Source organism: Chaetodon trifascialis, chromosome 3 (genome assembly GCF_039877785.1).
Source record: "Chaetodon trifascialis isolate fChaTrf1 chromosome 3, fChaTrf1.hap1, whole genome shotgun sequence".
In the NCBI taxonomy this organism is placed as follows: Eukaryota; Metazoa; Chordata; class Actinopteri; order Chaetodontiformes; family Chaetodontidae; genus Chaetodon; species Chaetodon trifascialis.
The window spans coordinates 10,734,303-10,752,619 of NC_092058.1; the positions used below are offsets into that span (position 1 = coordinate 10,734,303).

Here is an 18,317-nt window from a genome sequence, read left to right on the forward strand (position 1 = left end):
TGTGATTTAAAGTTGGCCTGTCCTTCCCTTGGTCTGTTCCCCTGTCTAGGTCCAATACTTACTTCTCGGGCAAAGATCCGGTCTCGTACCCGCTGATACTCTTCCTCTCGCTCTTCAATGGACTTGCTACGTCGCCCGTCCTGCAGTGGCACACGGATCTAATATTTGGGAAAACAATCATAAGGTGAAAATAGTTAGGATCTAATACGCATGATTCACAAATACATGCTGAAATATTGTGTAAATACAAATAAAGCCACACTTTGTGTGACCTGCTGCAAAAAGTCACATGATGACAACAGTGGCATGCGAAGGGAGAGCAGCTGCCTGCTGTCAAAACAACAGAATGGAAAACTGTGCAAAATGAGAGTTCTGAGGAGTGGGATCAGCGTGGGAAGGTTTAACACCACAAACGTGATAGAACACTCACAGAATCATCATACAAAGGAATATTACAAATATGTACAAGCATTAGGTGCCAAAGAAAAGTGCCAATGCCTCAAACAAACATTGTTGGAAGGAATGAAGAAGTGTGAGAAACTTGCTTCAGACAGCAACAAAGCAAGTGAAGTTGATTAAAACATGCTTAGTTATTCTTATTATTCATTTAATGCTCCAACTGTTGATGCGGTTGAAGACATGGTGCTTCAATACTTAATTGAAAACCTCAGAAAATATAGCAAGTATGTAGAAACAAGGTATCAAGTTCCTTTTGAAAAAGAAAAAATTTGAGCACTTGTGAGTTTTACAGCTGACATACTGAGTTTTAACGTGCATCTTGTGTTATTACTAAGTCTGACGGCACAGTAGATGGAGTCAAGTTTTGAATCACAAGAAGCACTGCTCCAGGCTGAACAGTTTTGTGGCTCACACAGGGAAATCAACAGCAATGGAGGAGACATTATATGCATGGAAAATTGAAAACTGTCATTTTGAGAGACCGCACCAGGAACATGCAAGTTAGTGCATATGAACGGCCTATGAATAGTTCAGTACACTCTGTCTTGGTGGTGACTGTATTGAAATGAAAAAGTGGTATCACGCTTTCTGCAATTCTAACTTTAATTTATCAACAATATAACAAAAGGAATCCCGCCGTGCATACAGGAAACCTGAAATGTATGACTCAGCAGGGAACAGAGAATTGAAAGGTTTGGAGCTTAACACAGCCTTAAAAAGGTGACTGAGCTTCCTCCTCCTCTTACAGATCCTTTGATCTCCTTTCACATGCCAGTTGTCACCTCTGCCGAAATGAGCTGCTTCACCTCCGCCATAATCACCGTTAAAACTCTACATGCTCTTCCACATAGCTGTCATTGATAAATCAATTAAGATTCTGTTAACTTCTACAGCTTTTTCTAAAACAATTAAAGAGTTGTTGTTCTTAATTATCAACACATGGCTGGGTCAAGAGACGCTGCAGTACTTGTTGAAGCCACTCTGCCCACCACTACTCCTACTTCCAGATGCCCAGATAGTCTGGGGGCTCACCACTGGAAATCTGTGAGTGTCTGATTAACAGCTTAACAGCGTCAAAAACAGACCATGCCTCCTTTCATCTGATAGGCCCCTTTATCTAGAAAATACAGACTTAAATGGTTAGTTTCAAGGTTATTATGAAAAATTGCATGAGACAAGCTTACGGCAAAGTTTTGTTTGGTTGCTTAATGATGAACACAACTGATAGTTGTAACTACAAAAAGTGACAGTATGAAGGGTGAAGTATGAGAAATAGTGGCACATGTTCGGCCCATTAAACTCTGTACATTTCTCGGTAAGTCAACAAATGTCACAGTATATGATGCAGCCTACCTGATTATCATCCTTGTCCATGCTGGCATCATCTCTCTTCAGGATGAATTTCTTCTGGAAGTCCATGTTACGTTCATCCTTGATGTGTTCAGAGAACCGTTGTTCTGGGCTGTAGAGGACAAAAAGCATGCTAAAGCATACTAAAACAAAACTGGACAAAGCATATCATTTGACTGCATTACAGAAAATTCAATTCAAGCAAAGTGACAGAAGAAAATGACACTTGAACTATTTAAAAGTGGTCCCACAGTGAATGTGGTGATGTTAGTGCTGCTAAATCTGAATATCAAATCCTCACACATGAAATTTGGACAACTATTAACTGTTAAGGTGCATGTGGCTGCGGTTAAAATTATCAACACCTCAACACAAGTGCATCTGCTTGTCTTCTGACAAACTGTTAAGTCATTCTATGAAAAAGTTTTTTGTTTTGTTTTTTTTTTTTTTTAAATAGCACAATTAAGACTGACACCACATTTATTACCTACACATACTTTATTTAATGGTTGTGGCTGTGGCGTATAACCTAACTTTAAACAGCTTGCTGGCTGCTTAACTAACAAGTTCCTCTGACTATGCACCATGTTTTTGTCATTGGTTTGTTGTGTTGAATTGTTTCTGTGTATGCAGAGCTGAAGCTCCTTTCATTTCTCTGGTGTATGTATACTGTTTCAGCCTTCTGCAGAAACAGAAGTTCCACTTGCAAACCTGTTGCTGCTCTATCAGAGTTCTGGTTCTGGTTGTTCTTCATCCAACTCAAGCACAAAAGATACAACTACAGGATTTTTCTGTTACCTTCAGGCTATGGTCCCTGTGTTGTCACAGCAACCTCACCCATGTGGGTTGTTATTGTGTTTTGTGTTTTTACTCATGTAACCTTCTGGATTTTACGTGCATAGAATAGCCCCTACCATGAACCCTGTTGACATCAACACAATAATGGCATCTGGAAAAGTCTGAATAAAGTATGGGTGTTTTTTTTAGTACTTTCTAAGCATATCTACATAAAACAAAGATCTGAAAAAATGTAGTTCTAGATCTAGAGTTTCCTGTGGCTTTAAGGCTGCAGCTGCTACACTCACATGCGTGTGTTGCCCGTCTTGTTGATGATGACGGCCTTGCCTGTCTGATCCACATTGTGGTCCATGCCAAAGTAGGCAGCCACACGGTGCAGCAGCATACGATGATAAGAAGTCATCTGAGGAAACTTCTTGTACTGGTTACTGCAGGGGATACAAAATGCAATGTTGTAAGCAGCATGTTATTTCATTACTGCACAGCAATCAATTAGTAGCTGCTAAATTACTGTATTTATGTTGAATGCTGTGATGTTTAGTCTCATAATATGTATAATTCTTTTTAGCATTTACAATATTTTTGGGAATACAACCCTCTTCTACACTCTAGGGGATTCTGCGCCAATGGTTGTTTCACCGGACTGAAACTACATTCCTTTTCATACAAAACTGTATTCTTGATATTTTCAAAAGAACAATGGTAAATACTCCAATTACGCCATTTTTGTAACTCCTGTAATGCCTTCTGTTGTCTTGTCTCCCATAAGAATTATCGGCTCTTAGAAAAGATTTACTTTTTTTATTTTCATTTTTTGAGGTGTTTGACAAGCAGGATGTTCCAAGTTGCAAACACCTATTTAGTACAAGATAATTCATTGCTTTCAGACAGACTTTAAGTCATAATACCGAAACACTAATAACACTATTCGAGTCACAGGGGAACACAAAGTCCTTGCCAGAAATAAAAACTTGCTCCATAAAATCAACTGCAACCTCCCATATTGGTCTCAGTATTCCAGCAATCTATAAATATAAAGGAAAGGATGTAGAGGGGCTAAATTTAAATACAAGAGAGTGGTTATGAAGAACATGGCTTACTTGTCGTCATTAATGAACTCCAGGATATCTTGTTCTAGTTTGAGCAGCATCATTCGATCCCTGCTAGGCCAAAGGGGGGAGGAGAAGTCATGGGGGAGTTGGTCAGTGAATAGAGTGCAATGAGCATACCAACCACAGATCAAAGGCATGATGCATGCAAATAAATTCCTTGTTTCTCTTAAAGGTTGGCAGTCAGTGCATGTTATAATTCATATTGCACATTGCCACCAATGCAACTACCAGGCCATTTCACTTTATGAAACCTGAGCGATGAATATGCAAGTGCTTTTTGACCTTGCTTGTCTTTATTAATCTGATGAGTAAAAGCTTATCAAAACCTGTGGTCCATATATCTCAGTAGTCAGTTTGACCAAAATTCACTATGTAAATGACAAAATAAATTAATATAAATGACCAACATCATATTCATGTTTTTGTTCATTTTCTGTTGCGCTCCTGTTGTTACACATGTGCATATCAGTCAACCTTTGGTGGCAGTCTCATACCTGGGATTGTTTTTCAGTGTGTTGACCAGAAACTCATGAACGTCGATGCCCGTGGAGTCAGTGTATTCCTGACTGGAGTCTAACAGAGAGAAGAAAAAAAAAAGTAAATGGGCAGACAAGAGGAGGAAGAGCTTGAGAGACTGGGGTGGGAAATGATCGTGACACTTCCATCGAGTGCAGGAGAGACAGAGAGAGTTAAGTCAGACGGCTGCTAAGCATAGCTGTTAAAATGATACCTCAACACTTGGGTTGGGCAATCATTTCTATTTTCATATCGTCCAATTGTGGTGACTTGAGATCGCCAATAGGCGACTTGATTGCCAGGGTGTAGTGGGAGTAGGGCAGTAGGAGGGGTTGTGGGGAGGGGGTTATGTCACAGTTCATCAGTGATATGCCAGCATGGAAGACATTGTCTTTGTGTAAAAGAAAAACGTGACATCAGATGGTGATCTCTTATGAGTTTTACCCAGATGTCAAAGGTGAACCTAATGACCTAATGACACATCCTATCTGCAGGCCATTACAAGGCATTTATAAAAAAAGAGTGAACATTTAACACAAACTATTTAATAGCACTGTCTCCTCCATTCAGACGAAAGCTCTCTTTTTAGTCTGTGGGTGTGTGCATACGTTTACAGTATTGTCTCATAAACATAATTTTAACTTTAGAACTAAGTTTGGGAGAGCATGCATATGAAGAACAGAGATGCAGGGTGTCAGATCCATGGGGATGAGACATCAAATGGGCCTGTAATTACAGAAACATCTCGAAATGTAGGACACAGATTCAAGAGATTTCTTTTATAACATCTTAGTCATGGTAGTAAGTTAGTTAAAAATCACCCAATATCGACATAGGAAAAAACAATCATCAATCATCCCTGCAAACATCTATATACAATACCACTGCCAATCGGCGCAAGTCTACCCAACACAACAGCAAAGACATCCCAGGCTGTTCAGGGAGGATAAACATAAGATGCAGATAGAATGAGACACCAGCTCGCTGTTCTTCTATGCTTCCTCACACATGCACACACACTCTACAGGGGATCATTTTCCACAATTTTCCACTACCCTAGACAGTTGGGCTAGCCATTTCATCTCTGTTGCTCTCAGAGTCTAATGACGCCTGCGGGCCTCTGCAGAGAGAGGGAGTGAGGTGGGTAATTAAAAAAAGGAAGAGGGAGGGACCCCATTATGTTCCAGAGAAATTAGCTTGACATCATATTAGTCTGGGTATTAATAAAGCAGTGGACATTATTTTTACATGTAACAGTCATGACACGACAAAACCTTTGCCCTAGCATTCAAGATATTTGTGTAGGGAATTCATTAATTCGAATTTATTAAATGAAGAAAGAAAGAAATTTTAAAAACTCAGCATATTACTACATAGTAGACAGAGCTTGTCTTGTGTAGGAATAAGCATGGCACCAACACTGAGAACACAGGATACAAAATGCACTTAAGCCACAAAGTTGCATCTTACCACGTGATAACATCTTTCGCGGAGTCTTGTCCTTCTTCTCCTTCTCTTCATTTTCATACTCATCCTTTGATGACTTCTCTTCTTCCTTGTCTGATGGACAGCTGATGTGAAGCTGGATGATATCCTGGAAAACGACATTCCATTGCTATGAGAAAAGATGGTAAAATTTTGAATACTACTTTTAGTTTAGTCTATTAAGTATTGTTAATCCTACACAAACTGCAGTAGCATACCAGGAATTGCAGGCTAGGCTAACTGCAGGTTATGGAGTAGGGTTAGGGTGAGGGGTTAGGGGTTAGAGACAGGAACAGTACCGATTCTGGAGGTCCATCATTGGAGAACGGACCAGAGGACTCCTCACACACTGCCAGACTCCGTACCAGCTTCAGTTTGGCATTAGACTGAAACAGAACCACACATATATTACCTGTAAGGCTAATTGTGTTTGTTTTTTATGGGGTTTTCACTGAATTTAACTAACTGTTCTTCCCATTTCCATCACAATTTTATCACATGCACCAAAAATTCATACGAGCAATGGTCATTTTAGTTTATAGTAAACAAGGTCCTCCTGCAACAAGCACAGCTCAAAAACAACTACTAGCAGTATGAAGTCAGGAAGGACAGAAAGAAATTGGGAGAAAATGCAAATGAGCTGCTAACGCACCAGAGTTTCTTGAAGTAAAATTAATATTAAACAGTGAACCAAACTGAACTACAGAGTGCTGGCACCGCAAGGAGCATTATTACAGTTTCTGTTTCCCTAATAAACTTTTTTTTGCATCATTGATTTTTTTCAAATTTGAAATTAAAATGAAATAAAAAATGTTATTTTCCAAAAATTCTTAATCTGATTGATTTGAGGCTTTTTGATGAGACAGTTTATTAATGAGAATAATGAACCTTAATCATCTGTCAATACTGAGCGTTACAATTTGAAATGAACCACAGTGTGTAGCAGTGTGTGTATAACAAGTTTCCTTCTCCCAGTGTTTTGTTTGGAAGAGAAAATCCTCTCTACTTAATTTCAGATGTTGTTGAATAATGACTGATAATAGAGAAGGAGCTGAAGTGAGACATGGCGAACACACACAGCTTTAAAACAACTGATTAGCTGATTGGGACACTGTCCCTTTGTGGATTATGCACTAAGACAAAGAGGGAAATTAAATAAGGGTGATCCCACTTCAAGAATGTTTTCATTGTGTGAACAGCAATTTGATCTCTTTTACGGGAGGCATTATGAGTAGGTTAAGTATGGGATGTCAGCCACTCCCAAAACAAATAGTGAGGGCTGAACTCTCATGTGCAAGTATAACCAAACACTGCCTTACACACAAGCCTAAAAAACAGGACACTTCGCTACACATCTTCAAGTTATGAGCAAGGCCAGTTCAGTTTTATGGATGCAACTGCTAATGCAATTGTTAGTATACAACAAACAAGTGGAGTTCACAAAATTTTTCTGTCTTCGTCGATGTCCACAGTCAGCCGGGGAGTTCCTCCATTGGCAGCTTGTGGCAGAAAGATTCAGACTTCGACATGTCTAAGTAAGATACAAATCAACTTCACGCTGTATCTGAATGCAGCTTGCTCAGCGGAATAGAAAGTATCTTGGGGGAGTGAGATAAGACTCACTGTCAGACTTCTTTTAGAAATTTAAATATTTTGCAAACCAACGTCTATCAAATATTACTGGTTATAGTCTTTATCAACTCTCCTCTTTCATAGCCTTACTGAGGACAGCCAAAAGCCATGAGGAGGTTAAAAGTAGGCGGGTTAAAAGTCAATGATAAGGGGAAGGTGGTCCACTGTAGTTGAGAGGATTAGAGAGTTAATATTGGAAGGTCATGTTACGCAACAAACCAGCAGGGGGTTATTTCAGGGAGCAGGATCATGACTTTTAGAAAGATGAGTATCTAGTTTTGTAGTTGAAATCAATGACCACAGACTTCTTACCTTGGCCCTTTTCCTGCCATGGCTGTGATTAGGAGCTCGTTTCTGCAAGACAAAGTTATTTTACTGGTATTAATAATAAAGTGCACAATGCAGATTAGACACATGCAGATAAACACACTTGGAAAGACAGTCCTACCAGCAGATACTGCAGTTCATTTGCAGATATTTTAGCTTCTAAAGCACTGAACTTCTACTACATGCCCAGCATGTTATAGATTAAAATAGTTCAGGGGTAAATACAAGTTCCTGCTACTGTAGTACTGTCATGTACTTGACAAGATCTCATGTTGTTTGCTAATTAATTCATTTGAGCAAGATTTGAACACAACCAGTCTCCTCAGATCAGTGACTGGGTGCATATAATAGGTGTGAAAATGTGTAAACTTTGAATTGCCTTATTCTGCTGGAGAAACCTTTTATATTGACCATGCATTGGCCTGAATGGCGTTTTAACAGAGATTTTAAGACAAATGTGCCTCACATATGTGACATATTTGCAGCGGTTACAGTATCACTATGAGGACAGTGTGCTGATCTAACAAGGATTCCTCTTGCAGTGAGTCCTTGTGCCCAAAATAACCAAGTCAAAAAGCTGGTTAAAATTTAGACTGAAATAAGACTAAATAAGTCAGTTTATACCTAAACGACTGTGTGTAAAATTCAGACAAATGTACACAATAAGAAAAAAATAGGCGTGCATTTATTAGTGCAGAGCCTTTTCTTCCTACAAAGCTTAAAACATAACAGTCTTGGCTGAAAAATATGGTAGAGAGAACAGAGAGGAGTCACATTATTACAGACCAGCTGTATACAAACCCTCATTTTGCTGTAGCGAGGTTATTTCAGAGCAACTCTAACGTCATCAACAAAACCAATATAATGTTCAGCACAATATAATGGTGTAAAAATTCCTACTAGCACTCTTATATTGGCACTTCTTCCCACCTGTGCATCCTGTGGGGAGCTATCCTCAGGCTCCAGGCCCTCTCCTGTCCCTTCCTTGGTGCCCTGTGGTTGAGGGGAGGTCTTGCCTCGACTGCAGGGCTCAATGAGTGGCCCACTCTCTCCCTCCTGCTGGATGTCTGCTGTCAGGCTCACTGACATCTTCTTAGGGGAGGGGGAGAGGGTGGGAGTTGGGGAGGGGGTTGGGTGGAGAACCCAGGAGTGGCTGGAAAGAAGAGAAAAGAGGGAAATTCAAAGTCCTGACAGAGACACATGCAGTATATGTGTGAGAGTGTGCTTTACTACACTGTCTACCTGTAGGTGGTACCAGATCTGTGCTGGACTCTGTGCGGTGAGTCTGGATGGGAACCACACACAGGAAGATGAGGGGAACCCACTAAGGTAGTGTACTGGGCTGGGCTGCAGCAGGGGGCGAAGCGCAGTCCATAGCAAGCCTAAGCCTTTGGGATGGGGCTGTGAGGAAACAAAACACAGATGAACAAAATGCTAAAACTACATTCAAAACTACGAATTCAATGATTAAAAGACTAAACTCTGTTTTGTTTGATTACATGTTCAGCACAAGCTCCCTCATTTCAGGTGGGGAAAAAACATCTGATTATTACATCTTAACATCAATTAAGATTATCATTGACATAACTTCATTTGTAACCAGTGACCATCCAGTTTTATACATTAACAGCAGGTTGGTGGCAGTAACTGAATAAGGACCCGAATGAGCCAGAACTTTTTCATTTCATTCATATCATGGTATTGGCTGACAGTCTAAAAGGAATCTGAGGCAATCTGATTATAAACATAAAAATCCTTAATTAAATCATGGACAAACCCAAATTTCTCTGAAGATCAATTTTGTTTTTTTGTGTAAAAAAAAGAAACACAAATAAAAAAGGTATTTTGGAGGTTTAATTTTCCCCAGTATTGTTACAAACCAACAGACACATCTTTAGTAGTACAATATGACAAGAATATCAACATGCACAACAAAAAAGGCAGCAATATTTACAGCAATCAGGTGAACTGAAGCGGTAGCAGCAAGTCAGGCAGACAAGGGGGAGGGGCACACTACCTCAGCGGTCACTGGGGTCTCTCTCTTTTCTCTCCCTCCGGCTTAGTGCAGCAGCATGGTCTGTCCTCCAGTCAGGAGCCCTGAACACCAAGAGCAGAAGAGGAAGACACGGATGACGTCATGTTTCACACACTGAGTGACTCATCGCTGCTGCTGCTGCTGATCGTAGCAGGGAGGGGGACAAGGCAGCTGAAAGCTCAGAGCATACTGGCACACAGGGTTTATAAATGAGAAGTTCCATTCTGGTTTAATCTTCCCAGATCTACTAAATGGTTCATTATTTGTCTTTGTCAGTGCATAAAATGCTGGTTTCTACAGTGTGGGCACCTCTCGTCATTGATGGCAAATGCATCTGAGAAAGAACAAGACAGATTTATTTTTGCTGCTGAAATCAATCTAGTAGAAATATGTCAGTGACAGTTCATTTTGCAAAGTTGTAGACCAAGTGCGATGACAGTTTTTGCCTTTTCAGATGGAAGTTGCGTATACCGCCAACTACAGTTGCATTCCTTTAGTTAAGTGCAACTAGCAGCTAAGAACTGTGCTGTCATGTATCTCCTCAGATTTGGGGTGTATGCCAGTTTTATCTGCTTTCACAAAGTTGACCATATAATTAACAAAGCAATGTTAAAATAGAGCAGTAAAACAAACACACATCAACGCCTCCTGTTTAAACCCACTGGGTACCTTCCAGCTGCAAGCTAATCTTATTCAAACTTTCAAAGATGACAAAACATGTTTAAATTTGGGCTGCTATATCTTCAACAGCAAAATTGCTATTACAACAATACTTGCGATAAACATATCCCTATCATGACTAGCATTCTCTTGCCCTCACTTTCTTCAGCTAATTTACATCATTAAACCTATTTTCCCAGCATGGAAAAAGATGACACAGAATCACAAACAGCTTTGGGATGAATTCTGGCTCCAAAGCGGTAACTCTGACATCTTAGGCATTACACCCATTATACATAAACTGTACACAGACAGAAAACACAGATGAATAACAATCCATCTGACAAGCCTTTTTCCTCTGTTATCACAGGGTCAATATCAACATAAGTTGCTGGCTGAAAGAAAGATGAAAAGTATGCATTAAATCCCAGAAGCATTCACACATACAACAGTGAGATGAAGAGCAATAGACCACAAATTCAGCCATCAAAAGCAGGATTGCCAGATTGTTTGCATACAGTGTGGATGAGTACAATTCATGCATGTTCCTGCTTGTCTGTGCTGTGCTGTGCTGTGCTGTGCTGTGCTGTGCTGTGCTGTGCTGTGCTGTGCTGTGCTGTGCTGTGCTGTGCTGTGCTGTGCTGTGCTGTGGGATAGATGTGACGAGTGAACAAATGAGGCAGGGATTCCCAGTGTGGGGAAAACCCAGGCAATGCAACAGCACAAACGTCATCGGCTGCAGCATCAGCAGCATTAAACCACATCACTGACCAGGACACCCACATGCCCCAACCCACTCTGCTTATACAAGCCTGTCTTACAGCAGCATAGAATACAGCCACGCTATCTACTATATGCAGATACAACTGCCTGACACTGTCTCTTCGAAATAATCGCTCCCTTTTGCTCGCTTAAACACACACACACACACACACACACACACACACACACACACACACACACACACACACACACACACACACACACACACACACACACACACAGACACACACACACACACACACACTATTCTTGTGCAAAAAGAATGAATGGTTTTGGATTAGAAAGCAAAGAAAATCATTCATCTCAAGTGTCATTCTTACGGCTGAGTGAATATCCTAGCGTAATAGCAGGGAGGGGCCGCGGGAAAAATTGTGAATCAGAGCCAGGGTGCTTATGAATAAACCAGCTTTACCTATCCTCTCCTCCTCCACCCATTCCTCTCTTATGTTCCCTCAGCTCTCTCCTCAACACTCCCCCCTGCTTCCCTGAAAACACACACACACACACACGCAGGCAGGCCCACAGGGTTGCCAAGGAGATGGTAACGTCATTCTCAACTGCTGCCATTTGTGTTGAGCGAGTACCAGTGAGAAGGGCAGGGAGAAGAATGATATTAAAAATAAATACGTGGACTGCAGTGTGCACAGACTGAGAGGGATGGACAGACTGACGCAGGGAGAACAGGGCAGAATCAAAAGAAAAAGAGAACAGGATATGCTAATATCTGCCAATGCATACCAAGTTCAGGCTATCTTAGACTGTGAAATAAACAACAATGTGGCTTCTCTGTCATTCAGGTCATGTAATATCGAGCAGAAGACAGTCAAATTAGTGCTGCTGAACTGAAAAGCCTGTGAGACGAATAGTGAAGCCTCTTCAAAAACTATGCAGCAACTTGCTTTTGACCTACTACTAGACAAACAGCAGTAGCACCTTATAAACACATATATATGTACCCATTAACACATTAATTGAAAACAATTAAAGACAAAGAATCTACGATGAACACAACACAGTTTGCACTAACACATGTTCACAGTGTACAATTCTGATTGGTTCTTCGAAGTCCACATATTCTGTATCAGCTGATAAATGGTCAGTGCAAACAAAACTCATATGAATGAGTACTCCAGGACACCTCAAAGATGGGACTACTGTATGTATCCCACTTTACAGTTAAAACCTGTCAATGTTTCAGTGCTGGTTCAACTGTTAAGCAGTGACAGGGAGCGTTATGTTTACATCAACAAAAACTTAAAACGCTGCTCTGAGCAGAGCAGATAAGGAAATGTAATTTGGCACAAGTAATGTTGCCCTATTGTTGATGGAAAATAACGATGATGCTAATTAGGTGAACACAGTATGAGGTCAGTGTTACCATAGTATTGTAATAGAATCCTAGCTGTATTATTATGACCACTATTGTGTCCGGTACTAATAAAGAGCATCCTTATTCTTATGTAGTGGTAACATAAAGTGTTATTCTGGTCTAAGAACTTAACTACAGTGTGTCTTAATACAGGGTGCAAACTGCAGACCCAACATCTATAAAACCAGCAGCAGCAGCACTAATCTCTGCCTGTTGTGTCCCAGTTCAGTCAGCGTGTCGGTTGGCCTGATGTTGGCATCTCTGCGCCAACTGTTTGCATCATCACATGTGGCTGCAGACATGCAGTAGGGCAGCTGATTCACACAGGACTCTTGCCAGTTACATCACAGTAAAAGAGGTTATCCACATCATGCTGGCCTCACAAAAGCACATTAATGGGCCGTTGTAATACAGCATGATAGGGATGCTTTGATCAGCAAATTTATAATCCAGTTTATTATCTTGAAGAACTGTCCAGTTAAAACAATGACATATTTCTTCTTGTTCCTGAGCATTTCTACAAAAAGTTCAAACTGCAGTAACCACTTAATATAATTAAGTGATTAAATTATATAAACAACCAGTTTTTCAATTCTTTCGGACATTTTCTTTCAACTATGAGACAACATCAGTCATTCAGGTGTCACAATGACTATATTAGTCCTTACAACCAAAACTTAGCTCCCCATTTTCTTTTACAAAAGAACAAGAAAATGATCAATTTTCTTAGATTTGGTTGAAAAAACGATGAGCCAACTCTTTACTGAGGACTTTTATCAGTGTGAAATTAAATTTTGTTAAATTTGAAGAAAAGACAGTGACAACTGTTTCACAAAACCCCATGAAACCTAGGCGGCTAGATGGGCCATCTACATAGACACACCACCCACAAAAAAAAAGCATCTGTCATAATGCAGGGCAGGGCACCCTGACCCATTTCACACACATTACCGGCCTTGCAGCCTCTGAAACGGGCCTTCCTGATGACAGGCAACCAGCTGAGACACACAGGTCATACACTGCCCTGTCCACTGTGTCAGGTTACCACATGAAAGACTGCCAATGGGAGGGGGCCCTGAGTGAGACAGTGAGTGTGAGTGTGTGGTGAGTGAAAGAGGCAGAGAGAGCTATCTCTGGTCAGCACTGTGTGTATGTGTTCATGTTTGTGCTAAGGCGCACAGAATGTATAGCGCCACTTCAGACAGTGGGCCGGCCGGACTAAATATTTCGTGCAAGTATGAGCTCACTGTCAAATTTAGCCGCTCCAGGTCAAGCTTGGTCAGGGTCTCAGCAATAGTGAACAGCAGGGCAAGCAGCAAAACTGAGAGGAATTCTATTGCATGGTCGCTGGTTAGAGTGGCAGACTTGTTTGTATCCATTTTTTAACCGATTAACTTATTAGATAACTAAGGTTAACTAACAGACATCGCGTACATGGAGCCAAAAGCCATGGTTTGATACAAGTTACTGCCAAAGAGCATCAATATATGAATTTGACAAGCTGTGATTTTAAAAACAGGGTGCATTTGGCAAAACCTACGCATTGATCTGAAATGAAGTTAATCCATCCAAATCCAAAGTAAATGACAACAATCTCAACAATCAGTTAGGAGTTTTAAGATGATTAATCAATTACTTGATTAATCATTGAGATTAAATCATAATTGCTGATTAAATGGATGCTGAAAAGTTACTGATGATAAAAACAGTCAGCAGTTTATCAGTGTTACACATTTTGGCCAGTAGCACATACTGTATTGTCATGAGAGCATGGGTATGAAAGGGGCATCCTCGAAAGGCTGTCGTTCACAAGCAAGGGTGGGGCGAGGTTCACTGCTTAATGAAAACAGATTGTATAAAGGATATGACTACATGGGCTCTGGAACGGTTCCTATACCCATTGTTGGTAGACAGCTAATTTGGAAATTCCTGCACTGTTTTTAATTACGTTTTACAAAGCATCTTGACTTTTTGGAACTGGGGTTGTACAGTGGCCATCTGTTCTGTCCTAGATGACAGACAGAGTGCAAGTGAACGGACAATAAGCACTACCTATTCCCTCCTGATTTTGTGTGGGTAATGATTAGAGCTGATTCTCTTATCAGTTATTTATTTCATTCGTTGCATTAATTCAAGTTTTGTAATGGAGAACTATGTGTAGCAGACATGCCATTTTCTCTGCAGAGGCTGAATGAAAGATGAAGGTGAATGGAAGCGCAGAACGCTGCAAACAGGAGTGAGCAAGCACGCACAAACCCACAGACAGTAGTGGGAGAGACATACACAGGCAGTTCGACCCAATTCAGCTCCTCTGTATTCAACCGCGCACCTCGCCCATTTGACGTCAGAGAGAACCCATTTCACAAAGGCAGCAAGGTTATGTCTTCACAGAGTGGAGGCTGGTGTGTGTGTGTGTGTGTGTGTGTGTGTGTGTGTGTGTGTGTGTGTGTGTGTGTGTGTGTGTGTGTGTGTGTGTGTGTGTGTGTGTATAGAGTTTGTGCAAGCTCAGTGCCTGCACATATTATATATCAGCAGCACTTGCGGTGTGTGCATACCAGTGTTTGTCTATGTCAGAGAGGATTCCCCTTTGCGTCGGTTGCACAATCTCACACAGGGAGGGGTAGAGAGGGCTGGCAGAGCAGCAGGGACTGTAGGGGAACAGTCCAGGCACAGTCGCACTAAAACTGAGTCTGTGTTTCACACAGTAAAAATACTGATACTGATGTATCACTGGCCACCACACACCCAGACACTCCAGAACACTGTAATTATTCTCAGTCATGAGCTATGAAAAAGTGACAAAGGTGACTGCGTGGCTCAGAAAAACAAAGCCTGGAAACATCCATGATGATAATGAAAAAAAATATCCTAACAAGACATAAAACACAGATGAGAGGACCACGAATGGTCAAACACAGCGTAAGACAGAGTTTCTCTTTTTTCCATCTAAGTCTCTTTCTGTCCTTCTCTGTGCCACCCCCTCTCTCGATTCTCTTTCAGTGCTATGAGGATACCCCTTCCTGTCTTCCACCCCCTCCACATCAACCCCTCCCATCAAGAGCTCACTCTCCGTCCACACACTATTAAGTCCCAGCTTTCTTAGTCTCTCTCTCCCTCTCTTTTTCTTCCTCTTTTAATGTGTCTTCTTAAATTGTCAGGCCTGCTGCTGACGCCATCCTCCTCCACTCAGCCAGCCCACTCAGTCCTGTGGGACGAGCTATGACTCATTCTCTCCCTCCTTCCCTCCTCTCCCTCCCTCCCTAGTTACCTACCTACCTTTCTGCAGCTCTCTCCAAGTCTCCCTGTCTCCGTTGCTCTCACTAGTTATAACCTATGTATAGTTCTCTGCTGCGTGTGGGGGAAAATGCAGAACGAGCATGAAGAGAAAAAAAATGAGAGTGAAGGATAAAAACTCAAGAAAGTGGGCGATGGAGAAAAAAGATGTTGGCCAAGTGAACGAGTCTCCCTTCTGCATAATGAACGAATGGAGAGAGAGAGGGAGAGAGAGAGAGAGAGGGGATCCTGATCTTGCGTGTATTATTGACGAAAGCAAGAGTGCTGGAATGTGGGTGAGGGAGAGGGCCAAAATTACAGAAGTAAATAAAAATGCTGAAATAATCACAATCAATACAGACAGTAATGAACCAAGGCAAATGTGAACTAATTAAAATAATCAGAAAAAACTCACTTTGAATTTTTTTTCAATATTACTTTTCTTTAACCATAAAATCTTTATTTCTCAATTTTTCATTGTGGATCATGGTGATCAGATCTAGAGATGTTTTTGCCATTAACATGCTGAAATCTTTATTTGCTTTGATATGGCGCATTTCCTGTTGAAGCAAGATGATGGAGCTGGACATAACAGTGATTTCTCAACTTTAAACCCACTGGACATCAGGGACAAAGAGGAAGAATTATCTGAACAAACATATGAACAGTACCACTCAAAAGTTTGGACATGCCGGCTCATTCAATGTTTTTACTTTATTTTTTATCATTTTCTACATTGTACATTAGTTCAGACAACATCCAAACTATGAAATAATATATATGGAATTATTTAGTAAATAAAAGGTGTTAAACTAACACTAACTAATTGGCTTGAGATGCTGGTTCAAGATATCTACTTAATTTTTCTTCTTCATGATGCCAGGTATTTTGTGAATTGCACCAGCCCCTCCTGCAGCAAAACACCCCAACAACATGAGGCTGCAACCCGTGCTTCATGATCAGGGTAGAGTTCTTTGGCTAATTTTTCTTTCACCAGTCCAGAGGAAATTTCTCCAAAGAGTAAAATCTATGTCCCTATGAGCAGTTACATTCTGTAGTCTGTCTTATTTTTGGCGTTTTTGGAGCAGTTGCTTTTTCTTGCTGAGCGGCCTTTCAGGTTATGTTGATATAGGAATCTTTTTACTGTGAATATAGATGCCTGGTTAGCCGTTTCCTGTAGCACCTTTACAAGGTCCTTTGTTTTTGTTCTGGGATTGATTTGCGCTTTTTGCACCAAAGTACATTCATCTCTAGGAGACAGAATGCGTCTCCTTCCTGAGCAGTATGATAGCTGTATTGTATTGGTTTATACAGATGAACAAGGTAACTTCAGGAGTTTGAAAATTGCTCCCAAGGATGAACAAGACCTGTGGTCTTCCACATATTTTTTCTGAGGTCTTGGCTGATTTCTTTTGATTTTTGCCATGAAGTTTGAAGGTGGGCATTAAAATGCATCCACAGGAACACCTCAAATTGATTGAAATGATTAGCCTACCAGAAGCTTCTATAGTCATGTCATCATTTTTTTTTAATTTCCAAGCTGTTTAAAGGTACAGTGGCTTAGTGTCTATAAACTTCTGCCCCAGTGGAAGTGTGATGATGTGAATTTTAGGTGAAGTAATCTGTCTGTAAACAACAGTTGGAAAAATAATGTGGAACATGCACAACAGAGATGTCCTAAAGGATTTTCCCAAACTATTGTTCAACAGGAAATCTGTGGAATGGTTAAAAAAAAAATCAGTTATAACGACTTAAGTGTACGTAAACTGTACCTTTGCTGCAGAGCATAAGTTGACAACAGTTACCAGCCTCAGAAATGATCAATTAACAGCACTAAAGGGAGGAGCCCCCATAAATACTAGTAGCAGACACATCTCAGCATCAACTGTTCAGAGGAGACTGTGTGCATCATAAAATTTAAAAAATACATTTAATGTGAAATATTCACATTTTCCTAATTTGCATTTTAAGTCACACATTATGAACACGAAAAATGCTTTATATCCAGTGTATCAGCAGGATTGTGCAGAGCTACAGTGTAAAAATCCCATATTTTGATAAAATAATGTTACACAATGTAACACTTTTGCACAAGAGAAAATAGATGACTCAGGGTTACATGTTTATAAAAGAGACTAACAATACATATTCATCTCTAACCCCATATTAATGTATAAAAAAATTGATGATTGAGTCCTATAATTTTCAGCATCTTATTGATATGAAATCTTAAAAAAAAAATTTGGCATTCTTTTCTTTACCTGACACAAGCTTAACTTCAGAGCTGTCAATTAACTTTATGTTACCTTAAATTCAGGATAACGTATTCAACAAATGAAACGCTGCCAAGTGAAAATAAGGGCAAAATAAGAGGGAAAATTAATCAGTATAAAGCTGAGTGGAAAAAGGATTTCCCTTGGCTACTTTTGATGAGGACCTGCAGCTCTTGTTCTGTTGCTAATGCAGGGAGTCTCCAGGCTAGATTTGAGGAGACGACCCTTAAATTATGAGTCCTTTT

General features: G+C 40.5%; 1 protein-coding gene across 7 annotated transcripts in view; it reads right to left on the reverse strand.

Annotated features, from left to right (window-relative positions):
* LOC139328547 (R3H domain-containing protein 2) overlaps positions 1-18,317 on the reverse strand; it is a 57,703-nt gene that overhangs the window by 22,545 nt on the left and 16,841 nt on the right. For 5 of the 7 annotated variants that reach the window (XM_070958322.1, XM_070958319.1, XM_070958323.1 and 2 more), the window contains exons 3-13: positions 9,697-9,776; positions 8,922-9,080; positions 8,610-8,832; positions 7,665-7,706; positions 6,020-6,106; positions 5,706-5,829; positions 4,214-4,292; positions 3,708-3,767; positions 2,895-3,035; positions 1,813-1,921; positions 63-158 (exon numbers count right to left, since the gene is read on the reverse strand). In XM_070958322.1, the coding sequence (XP_070814423.1) occupies positions 63-158; positions 1,813-1,921; positions 2,895-3,035; positions 3,708-3,767; positions 4,214-4,292; positions 5,706-5,829; positions 6,020-6,106; positions 7,665-7,706; positions 8,610-8,768 (897 nt within the window). In that variant the 5' untranslated portion in view covers positions 8,769-8,832; positions 8,922-9,080; positions 9,697-9,776. Of the gene's footprint in view, positions 1-62; positions 159-1,812; positions 1,922-2,894; positions 3,036-3,707; positions 3,768-4,213; positions 4,293-5,705; positions 5,851-6,019; positions 6,107-7,664; positions 7,707-8,609; positions 8,833-8,921; positions 9,081-9,696; positions 9,777-18,317 lie in introns of all 7 variants that reach the window. The other 2 variants (XM_070958320.1, XM_070958317.1) reach the window with 1 other exon arrangement.